We start from the raw sequence: 12,216 nt of genomic DNA on the forward strand, positions 1-12,216 counted from the left end.
AATTTTAACAATTTGGACTGTATGAAAACTGCATTTGTGTGATCCCTATACCCCATTTTGTGCACAACTCTTATCGCTCTCTTCTGTAATATGTACAATGGTTGAAGTGAACTCCTGTATGTATTTCCCCAGTTTTCAACGCCATACTCCAAATATGGCAAAATCAATGAAGAATACAAAATGCGCAATGCTTTAACGTCCAGCATATATCTAACCCTTGCCAATATCGATATATTTTTAGCTATTTTATGCTGAACATGTCTAATATGAGATTTCCAGGATAATCTGTCATCAACCATTACCCCCAGAAATTTAATTTCATATACTCGTTCAATGTTGGCACCCCCAATTCTCACTTGAAGTTCATTATGTGGTCTACGGTTCCCAAATACCATATATTTAGTTTTCTCTAAATTCAAAGATAGTAAATTATTATCACACCATTTCTTTATCTTCCCAAATTCCTCTGAAACCCTTACAGAGAGTTGCTGTAAGTTTTCATCTGATGCCCAAATGGTAGTATCATCAGCAAACAAAACCACTTTGACAATTTCAGAAACCTTACATATATCATTAATGTATAGTATAAATAATTTAGGTCCCAAAACAGAGCCCTGAGGCACTCCACATACAATATCAAGCTCACTCGATTGGTATTCACCCAACTTCACAAATTGACGCCTCTGTGTCAGATAACTTCTGATCCATTTCCAAACCATTCCTCTGATCCCATATTTTTCTAACTTATCCAATAATAGTTCATGATTAATTTTATCAAATGCTTTTTTTAGGTCAATAAATATCCCCATCGTATATTTTTTCTCATCCATAGCACTTGTAATGTCCTCCATCAGGTCAGTAATGGCCAAGGATGTCGATCTTTTCGACCTAAAACCGTATTGGCAATCAAATAAGATTTTATAATCAAATAAGATTTTATACTAAATATTTGAGGTATGTAAACTGTACCTGTAAAAAGGGTCATTTTATTGTGTCCACTGAATACAGCTTTGATATTTGGTGCTTAGTGATAATGTCATACAACCACTTACAGCCCTTTTGCATTTAAGGCCTTCAGTAGTCTCTCATGTATACAATTACAAAAAAGTTATAAAAGTTCTATTACGATTCAGTCAAGAGCCGTCCATGTCGGTATCTGACCATGTGGTCATCATCCCTTCCCCTGCCTCCTTCATGTACCTTTTTCTGTGTTATGACGACATTAAGCTGGGATGAACGTTCTCATTCTCATTGTAAAGAGTGAGTGTATATGTTTTTTGTGTGTGTGTGTGTGCTCAACCCTTCTGTGACATTGATATGAGTGTTAATATTGTTGTTTCAGTGTGGTTGCATCATGGTGTGGTGCCTGGTTGCCTGCTCTTTCATCAAAGCTTTAGATGCTGTATGGTACTAACAGTGCATTCAGAACACACAGTGATGTACAGTATGCTGTGTTTGAGCCTTTCTCATGACTACAATATGTTAATGGAATGGAACAAAACCAAAATGCATACAGTGTCATTTTCGTGTCGAGGTAATGTTTGTGGTGATGAAGGTGTTTTTCTTTTTGTTGTTGAACAGTGTTAAATACTGTTTCTGGGTGAGTCCTCTCTGGTGTGGTGCATGTGGTCTGCCCATCACTCAGTGCAGTTTTGGTGAATGATGTGATTGAGTCAGTGGCCCAGCATTTCTGTGAATGACATGTGGTTGTATGTTAAACTTGCACATCAGACTGTGTCGGTCCTTCAGCAGCAGGTATTTTCTAACACCTCTCCTCCCTCTGCTGCCTCAGGTGTCTTTGCTGGAATACCGTAAGAGGAAGCAAGGTAGTGGTCGTGATTTGGAGCCCACGGGCAGCACCCCCATCCGGCCTGGCTCCCACTACAACCAGGACTCCCATCATCCCCAGTCCCATCAACAGGTGCTGCCTTCGGCCTCCCCGCACAGCAACTTCTCTTCCTCAGCACACACCACCTCTGTGCCCCAGATAGAGGAGGTCAGTCCTCCAGAGCACCCGAGCCTATCAGTGCAGTCCAGACGCCAGGACAGTAACAATCAGTGGTGAGAGACCAAGAGTGATGATTTTCTACATTTAAGACATGTTCCTATTCATGGCACATAACCCTGGAGCTCTGAAGTCATGTTTTAAAAGCCGTCTGATATTGTTCAGGCCTTGTTGCTGATTGGAGTTGACTGGCAGATAACCTCTGGCTTTGTTGTGTTTTCCAAGGATGGTACCCACTACAGTTGAACTTCTGAGGGAAGGCCAGGTTCTGGAGCGAGTGCGGAGAAGTATCAAGATGGATAGGGTTTACAAGAGGAGTGACACCTCCACAGACAAGGAATCTGGTACGAAGACATTAGAAACATCAGGATCCCAGCCTAAACTGCGTTGACAAAGTTACAGTGGGGCAAATAAGTATTTGATACACTGCCGATTTTTCAAGTTTTCCCACTTATAAAGAATGGAAAGTTCTATCATTTTCATCGTAAGTACACCTCAACTGTGAGAGACAGAATCAACAAAAAAAATTCCAGAAAATCGCAGTTAGATTTTTAAATAATTTATTTCCATTTTATTGCATGAAATAAGTATTTGATACAATAGAAAAATAGAACTTAATATTTGGTACCGAAACCTTTGTTTACAATTACAGAGGTCAGATGTTTCCTGTAGCTCTTGACCAGGTTTGCACACACTGCAGCAGGGATTTTGGCCCACTCCTCCATACAGGTCTTCTCCAGATCTTTCAGGTTTTGGGGCTGTCGCTGGGCAACACTGATTTTTCAGCTCCCTCCATAGATTTTCTATTGGGTTAAGGTCTGGAGACTGGTGAGGGATCAGCCTAGAACTACACGGGAGGACCTGGGCAATGACCTGAAGAGAGTCTCAACGGTTACCATTAGTGACACACTACACCCTCATGGCTTAAAATCCTGCAGCGCACGCAAAGTCCCCCTGCTCAAGTCATCACATGTCCAGGCCCGTCTGAAGGTTGCCATCTGGATGATCCAGAGGAGGCATGGGAGAAGGTCATGTGGTCAGATGAGACCAAAATAGAACTTTTTGGTATAAACTCCACTTGCCGTGTTTGGAGGAAGAAGAAGAATGAGTACAATCCCAACCGTGAAGCATCGGGGTGGAAACATCATGCTTTGGGGGTGCTTTTCTGCAAAGGGGACAGGACGACTGCACCATATTGAGGAGAGGATGGATGGGGCCATGTGTCACGAGATTTTGGGCAACAACCTCCTTCCCTCAGTAAGAGCATTGAAGATGGGTCGTGGCTAGGTCTTCCAGCATGACAGTGACCCCAAACACACAGCCAGGGCAACTAAGGAGTGGCTCCGTAAGAAGCATTCAAGGTCCTAGAGTGGCCTAGTAAGTCTCAGGATCATTGATACTCCACAAGGTGAGATCTTGCATGGAGCCCCAGGCTGAGGGAGACTGACAATCATCTTGAATTTCTTCCATTTTCTAATAATTGCGCCAACAGTTGTTGCCTTCTCACCAAGCTGTTTGCTTATTGTCCTGTAGCCCATCCCAGCCTTGTGCAGGTCTACAATTTTGTCCCTAGTGTCCTTAGACAGCTCTTTGGCCCTGCCCATAGTGGAGAAGTTGGAGTCTGATAGATTGTGTGTGTGGACAGGTGTCTTTTATACAAGTAACGAGTTCAAACAGGTGCAATTAATACAGGCAATGAGTGGAGGATAGGAGGGCTTCTTAAAGACAAACTAACAGGTCTGTGAGAGCCAGAATTCTTGCTGGTTGGTAGGTGATCGAATACTTATTTCATGCAATAAAATGGAAATAAATTATTTAAAAATCTAACAATGTGATTTTCTGGAATTTTTTTTGTAGATTCTGTCTCTCACAGTTGAAGTGTACCTACAGTATGATGAAAATTACAGATCTGCCCATTCTCTGTAAGTGGGAAAACTTGAAAATCGGCAGTGTATCAAATACTTATTTGCCCCACTGTATAAGAATAACTATAGATATAAGTAAACATACATTAATATATCATGTAGTTTTACTTCGCTATGCTAACACATTTTTTTTCAGTGCTGGAGTTGATCCATCTTCCTGTGTTTTCAGATTTGGATCGATATGAGTTGCAGGCAGCTTCCATGGCTTCCCCCATGAAGAGTCCACACAGATACAGTCCCTCTGTGTACTCATACCAGGTAGCCAGTGCAGAGCCTTGATGACATTGCTGGTGGTTTGGATGATCTTGAATGAAGCATGTATATTTGGATTTGATGTGGTCAGTGTTGCACTTAAGTCATACAGAACAAATGAGCATTTTCATACCTAAAACACTAAAATGTTAATTCAGAGTTGGAAATTTTTCTGAAAGTCCTGCATATGCAGCTGGCTGGTAGGTAGCAACATCACTTCCTTATTAAAGCTTTGAAAGCACTAATTTAGCACTATTTTGAATACCCACATTGTTTTAGTCCCACAAACACAAGATCATTATTCATTCAGTTGATCAGTGAAACTCCTCAGTAGTTAGCACCTGCAGATGCCATCTTGATTTGTTTGATGGCACCAACACTTTTGTAATCAGTCTTTCACTCAGTTCTTTTCCACATGACATAGCCTTACAATTGTGTATTTGTGTGTGTTCAGCCATCAGAAAGCCCATCATTCCGCCAGCAGACCTCCAGTTCTCCATTCCGGGGTTCCTACAGTCCCTCATCAGGCCAGAGCTTCTACCCGCGCCTTTCCTCCTCGCACTCGGGACTGTCCCAGGACCACTCTCCATCCTCACACCCAAGTCACACGCCCACCTCATCCTCAGACTCCAGGCCACCAGTGGGGTCTCCACACCAGCACAGTGACAGCAGTAATGTGGACAGAGGTTATGGCAGCTGTCACTTAAAGGCAAGTCTTTTGAAGAGTGGTGGCTTGGCAGGGGCTTCTAGCCCGGTGTCTAAGGCCCATGGGCAGACTAAGGTAGACTTGGGCACCCAGACCTCCAGAGGGAGTCAGCAGCAGGCGTCTCGCAGCCTGAAGCCAGGCAGCCCGGGACAGGCGGCGCTGCAGGCCAGCTCCAGGCTGCTATCGGCCTCTGGACCAACACACTACCCACAGCGAGGGACAGGCCTCAGTCAGTTCCAGCACTCCCCCCTCCAGGGACCCGGAGTAAGGACACAGTCAGGAAGCTTTTAGGACCTTGTTCCAGTGTGTGTTTATGTGTGCGTGTGAGTGTGTATGAAGGTGCATACCTCCTCGGCCTCTAAAGCTCCAGTGAACAGGGCCTCAGTGAGTCTGGGGAGGGGAAATGTACAGACTTAGGAGGAGCGAGGACTTCTTTACGGATTTCTTCTTTTCTTATTTTCGGTCTTTTTTTTTCTTTTCTTTTCTTCATTTTTAGGTTAAAAAAACTGACCACATTCTACACAAAGCTGATCACTGACTTTGGACATTTTTATGGAATCAGTGGAAAAAAACAGTTTGGATGACACATTCAGGAACAAAAAAACAAGAATTCACATGTAACTTGAAATTGTCCTCAGTGTTTTCCTCATGTGCCGGACTGTGCAAACAGACTGTAACATCGGAAAGTAAAAACTTTCGCACAAATGTCTGTACAAAGTTATAAAAAGCTGTACCTGTTGTCATGGTTTCCAAGTTGGATAGATGCTCAGATGCATATGTAACTGAAAGTAAGTTGTTATATATTTTTAAAATGTTTTGTCAGCGTTACTTTTTTGATTTGGCGAGTGGCCGAGTTTGAGCTGCAGTAAAGCGGGTGTTTGATTTGAAAGAGCAAATAATGCAAGCCAAGGTGACGCGTTAATCATCCGTTACAAAGATGCATTGTAGAGGCAGGGAGGAGGGGCTCTCCCTGGATAGGATCATTCCATATGATTGCCACCTTCTGTGTTCTCTCAGTAAACATGAGACTGGCCCTTGGTTTCTTCAGGTTTCTCTGTCTGTTCCAGTGTTCTGTTGTTCTCTGCACTTCTCTCATCCCCACTGGACTGGTTTGATTTCACTTTAGGACTACTTCACTGTAGACTTCTGACATTGTACTTGAGACATACAGGTCTTATGATCCATGGTGCTGCATTCTTGTTTTTGTTCCCTCCGCAAATAAATTTGAAATCGTTAAGTTCCCCAAATATGGGTGCATTCATCGTGTCAGTGTAAATTTGTTTTATTTTTCTCCAGATTCATACTGATCATTTATTATAGTGTTGGAATGCAGGAGCAAAGTAACTTGACTTTATTTCAAAGCTAAATACATAGATTTGACTTTATATTCTGCAGGATTTCTTTCTTGCGTTTCCTCTGACACTGAAGAAAACCAGGGAAATGATCTATGAGGGAGTGTTTGGATTGTATAAAAGCTGCTGTATTCTCCTGTGAGAACTGCATCCTTTCCCACAGAACACTGTATTAGATTTTTCATTAAAATGCAAACTGACTTGTAAGAGATGGATCCCCTGCCGCCACAATGGGACCTCAAACCAATGTTAAGCTGACAGCTGGGCAGCAGCGGGAACCTTTCTCCTCTGAGACTATTATTTTGGACCGGATATGGAAAACCACTGCGTTGGTTTGGAAGACTTCTAAGGACCAAGGGTTCGGTCATGCGACTTGATCCCACCTGCCACTGCACCGACCGCCTCCTCCCCCCCCGAAGCCCACAACCACACAGAAGGGTACTCATGTTACATCAGTGTTTGACAGATTCTAAAAAAAAGTTGTAACCCAAAATTAACCAGCACCTTAAAATGAAAGAGATACAACCTACAAGACACAGTAGGACAATAAATTTATATGTTTACTTGTATAGAAAGAAATGTGATATAGACATATGGAGAAAATATAGTACACAGAATTTATCGCATGATCTATGTTTTTAGGGTTTGTCAGATGGTTAGGAGATAATCATTGGGTCTTTTCCTGGGTTCCTCCAAAAAAATCAACAGATGCTGCGTTCTCTTTTTCTTTTGTTCAGATCATCGTGTTGGCTTTGTTTTATTTTTACACAGGTCATATGAGTATCTGTCAGTTGTTCCCCTACGAAAGACTTCTGAAGCAAGAGATGTACTGCATTTTGATAATAAAATAATATTGATGGTAATGTATTTTGAAAACTACCATTGTGATGTATCTTTTGATGGAGTTGTATGTTTTGCATGTTACTGCAGTCCAGGCACAACAGAAAGTGTTTCATTCACTTTTTCATTTGTTTTAGGAAAACACTGAAGTGTGGCTTCATTCTCATTGTAAATGTGAGAACTATTGTTTGAGTCATTGGAGCACTATAGCAAACAGCTCAAGGATCATGAATGTATCCTGGAGTTATTTTTACACTTTTCCTCAGTCCCTTTCTAGAATCATCCGTGATATTTATAAAACAGCAAGTGCATTTATCCCAACAGTCTGTACAATGCATCACCTGTAAAAGTGCATCACTGGCTCAGAATCCTGAGTTTAGCTCTCAAAAGTAAATACTTATGGCATCAGTGACAACTCGGTGTCATTGTGTATGAGCATGACAGACAAAATGCTTAGTCATGTTGTCAATACAACAGTGTACACCGTGTTTTCATATGTCAGTTATGGATCATGTTTGATGACTGATTGGAAATGCAAAAGGCTAAACTTGTTCTCTATGGCCTATTGCAGTTTCAGCAGTACAAAGGTTCACATTACTGTATCAAGCCACCCTCAGCCATTGTAAGGCCATGGCTGACAATATGGGCCACAACTGTGGCCCTCATTTCATCGGGAACATGCCCAAGCCCTTGGCCTTTTCTCCCCCTTCCTCTGTTTTGCCGGCCTAACTGTCTACCACGCACTCTTCTTCTTCCCCATAGTTGATACTGTTCACTTCCTTGTTTTTCCAATATCTGAAGTTATAACGCTGTGTCCTGCTCTGCCTATATTGAAGGTTCATGATATATGCAAACCTCTGAGCTGTTTTACGGTAGAGAACTGGTTGATCGTTGGTTGGTCTAATGCTTCACACATTCCCCTTCATCAGTGAAAGTCGAGATTCACCCGAGAGAAGTTTAGATACATTTAAAGAAAGCCAGATAGAATTGTACAGAACTATGCCCGAGGGATGCTAAAGACAGCTAGTTTGCATGTAATGCCATCTGCATTGAACTAATGACTGGTTGTTTTGGGAGGTCAGACTATTCAGCAGAGAACCATAGAATACATTTTTGATCAACATGAGCAACTGATAATGTAGAAAACAGACGATTGTAAACAATAATTTACATGAATATGCCAGAGTTTGACCAGAACATTGAAAAACTATTTAGATGATGTGCACAGGTAACTGGATGATGTGGAGGATTAAAAAAAAGCAGTTTAGTGAATTTCATTTTTGTTCTGAGAAATGTACGAAAGTGACTGTGAGGAAAAACTAACCAGCTCTATATTGGCCAGTTTCATCCTATTTCATCCAAAACCCAGTTTCATCCTGCTGGAGGGATTCTTTAGGCCTGAGCTCTGACAACAAGGTTGGTTTTGCTTTTGTTTGCTAGTTAACAGGGTAATCAAACATTGTTACCGGAAACAAAGGTTTCTTAATAGTTTATCAACAATAACAAGAATAACATTTGCTTTTGCTAGTGCTGTATCCTGTACAGGAAAGTGCTCATAGTGTAGCATTAATAATCCAGAGTCAGTACCACGAGAGGGAAGCATTGAGCGACAGATGAATGATGCAGAGCAGGAGAAAATGAGATGACTCGGTGTTTTAAAGCATTATGATCAAAAGGTTCGTCGAAATTATCTCTTTATAATTTTTCATGTTTGAAAGGAGAAAAATCACAGGATGTTCTGGCATTTGCTCATATTTTCGGTGCAAACATTTAAACATTATACAAAGCAGCATCACAGTGACCTAGGAGTCACTGTTGGTCTTGGTGATTGTTTTCATCACAACACTTATGGGACTTGCCTTTGATTTGCTGCTATGTACAGCACATGTTCACTCATGCATTTGCCCGCCTTACTGGTTACTTCAGTAAAGATTCCTCTCACCGTTGGTGCCCTGAGAAGCATTTCCAAGACGTGTTGACCATCGGTGCTGTCTATCACACAGTGTGTCTATCAGGGTGACAACGGCTGCTTTTGAGCATCAGATTACGCTCATGGACCTGAACAAGTTCCAGAAAGCACATTTCCAGTGTGACGTCTTCCCTCTCTGTTTCCGCCCTCCAGCAGGCAGAGAGCGTTGTTGCCTTGAGATGTTTCTCCTAACCTTATCCTAACCATAGCTGCAGAGGGGGGCCTACTAGATGCACAGTTTTACCAGGGGGAAACACATCTCGACCGGAGAACAGATTTTAACACAGAGCAGCTGAGTGAACAGGTATGTTGGTGGAGAGCGGCACCAGGTTGTCTGACTGGAGGAAAACGTCAAGAACAGATAGCTGCTCTGAGGCCTGGTACCGTGTGGAAGTTTTCAATCTCCACTCCAGATGGCCTTTACACACTGCCTACCAGCATGGCACCCACAGAGACAGACTGTAGTGGTCAAACCAGAGACCATTCAGTTGCATGGTGACGCTCGCACTCCTCAGCAGACACGACAACTTGCAGGGTATCACTTCTGCAGTGACAAAGGACTGTGAGACTTCTGACATCTTTACAAAGGCACATTTTTTATATTTTATCAAAAATGCTATTACAGCAGAAATGTAAGCAATTCTTAAACTTTTACCACTTTTGAACAGTAATAGACCACAACCACTCTCTGTAATTTAGTGATAATGGTCCATCCTGTTTGGTTAAAATATAGATAAGCGCCTCATATGATAAATCAAAAACTTAATAAATATAGAAAAAAAGAATGCACCAGGTGAATATACAGAGCCAAAACATTATGACCAGCCAGGGTGTTCTTTCTGCAGCTTCTGCTACTTCTCTCAGTTCAGACCAGAACATTATTTGCTTGTCTCTGAAAACGGTTTTACTAAACAGCTACAGTGAGTAGCTATTTTTAATCACTATTTGTTGTTAATGCAGGCTGAGAGCAAGCTTTGTGTAGTCATGAACAGGTGCTGACACACTGAACAATTAATTTACAAAATATTTTTCTCTGTTTCCAGAGTAACAGCCCTGCTCTGGTCCCAGTTTGCTCACTAATATTGGTTATTATGATGTTTCCTCCTGGGGGTTATTTGCTTTGAAGGTCCACCGTTCTGGTCTTGTAGAATCAAAGAGAAGTCAGTCTCCATATTTCTCTCTGGTAGCTGTTGGTACATTTCATTTCATTTACATTTCTTCCGTGGATTTTTCAAATATTTTTGTGATGTTTAAAAATCTACAGATAATTTGTTGTTTATGAAGAATATAAAGATTAGATTGTGACCCACACACTGATTTGATGCTCTACAAAATTATTTTTATTCAGGCCAAGCTGCCGTGCTAGCAGCGTATCAACATTAGGTCTTAATCGGGTGTTTACAGATTATATTCTGACAAGACACAGGCTACATATTAACTCCTTCAAGCTGATAGCAGGCGCGAAACCCAGTGTTGCAGAAACTACTTTACAAACTATCAATAACATCAGACTGGAAGAATACTCTAGAGATGTAGTTTGGCAAATTAAAGTTACTAAGAAAAAGTAGTTCAAACTGCTTTGTAAATAAAAGCATATGGACTGAAAATGTCCAGGTGATACAAAATTATAACACAATAACAACACACATCCCACTTAGTTGAGTTTATTTATCTGAGAGAAAAAAAGTCTTAAAATAATCCTACCCGGGCTTTTCACAGTGTATCTTCACCATCTGACTGACTTTAGTGCTGGTTTAAAAAAATAAGTGTTGTATTACCAGCTGACTTGTATAAACTGAACTAAAACAGTCTTGAACCTTTCAGACCATATGAACAGCTTGAACACTGGTTGAAATGGCCCATCTTTTACTACTACTGCTCAGAGCAGAATCTCTTTCCGTCTGTGGTTCCTTTTGACACTAAAAATGTCCCAGTTAAGTTTCTGACTAGGGAAGGACCCAAAAACAAACCTAGAGTTTGTGGTTTATTTAAAGAAAAACAACAAAAGGGCAACAAGACGCTCAACCTGATGACACGATAACAGAAAAATACAAAACTAATAATAAAGACAGAATGGCTAAGGAGCGATATAAACTAACAGAAACCAAAACAAACTACCTCCTGGATAAAACAAAGAACAAACAAATACACATCAGGTTCCAGGGTACAACATCCAGAGATGAGTCAAAAAAACTCACAGTTGTCCACAGAGAGAAACAGAAACTAACTCGGCGTGGGAAACAGGCACGGCGCACAGGTGACAGGAGTCAGTGAACGTGAGATAGGAATCAGGCGACAGGGTGAGAGGGCAGATGAACAGACAGGAACACACAAGACAAGGAAACCAGAGGAACCAGCAAATGACTGAGGGGAAGGCAGGACGATATATAGGCACAAGACCAGGGGATAATGAGCAACAGGTGGAAACAGTGAGTGGTGAATATGAACCAGGGTAAAGCTGGGGCAGGTGAGGTGACACAAAACAGGAAATAAGACAAAATGAAAACACAAAACAGGAAGCGAGTCCAAAAGCCTAACAGTCTCATTGGCTGCTACAAAATGTAAACTAGTAGTTTAATCACATGTAGTTCACTACTCCGCAACATGGCAACGCTACACCCAGACCAATCAGCACAAAAACAAGAAGCCAGCTTCTTCACATGACAACTAGGGAAAGACCAAGTGACAGTCTGGAAAGACAAGTCACCGAAGGAAATAGACCCCATTTGGGATGTATGGACTGGCAACCTATGATAGCAGCAGCCTAGTGTATTTAAGTTGCACCAATCAAGCCACAGGTACACAAAAGAACACACTCAAAGAGTCAGTGAGAGCAGAGGTGGAATATGACTCACAGGCAGGACACCTGGGGCCGTTTCAAGAAGGAGGTTTTGTTGAAACTCTGAGTTTGTAGTTTAACCCCGAAATGAGGAAAACTCTGAGTTTTCGGTTCCAGAAACGGAGGTAACTTAAACCCGTGAAAGCGGGGTAAATTAAACCCGTTTCAAAAAGAGAGGTAATCTAAACTCAGAGTCAGTTACTATGGCAACTTACTCTGTGAACCTAACCTGGTTGGGAGCCGGTTTTGTTCGGGAAACCCAGAGTTTCCTCCGGGTCTCCGCCCCTTTTTAAAGTGAAAGGTGTTTAAATAGGCCTACCTCATTTAA

General features: G+C 41.7%; 1 protein-coding gene across 1 annotated transcript in view; it reads left to right on the forward strand.

The window, feature by feature from the left end:
• The window catches only part of setd5 (SET domain containing 5), a gene marked incomplete at its 5' end in the record, with an annotated part of 34,383 nt that extends 28,238 nt beyond the window's left edge, over window positions 1–6,145 (forward strand). Inside the window, 4 exon segments of the mRNA XM_020599908.1 lie at window positions 1,793–2,061; window positions 2,231–2,349; window positions 4,100–4,188; window positions 4,637–6,145. Coding sequence (XP_020455564.1) covers window positions 1,793–2,061; window positions 2,231–2,349; window positions 4,100–4,188; window positions 4,637–5,179 — 1,020 coding nt within the window.
• Window positions 6,146–12,216: the final 6,071 nt, after the last annotated feature.

The sequence above is a fragment of the Monopterus albus genome, unplaced genomic scaffold (genome assembly GCF_001952655.1).
Source record: "Monopterus albus unplaced genomic scaffold, M_albus_1.0 scaffold43.1, whole genome shotgun sequence".
Taxonomy (NCBI): Eukaryota; Metazoa; Chordata; class Actinopteri; order Synbranchiformes; family Synbranchidae; genus Monopterus; species Monopterus albus.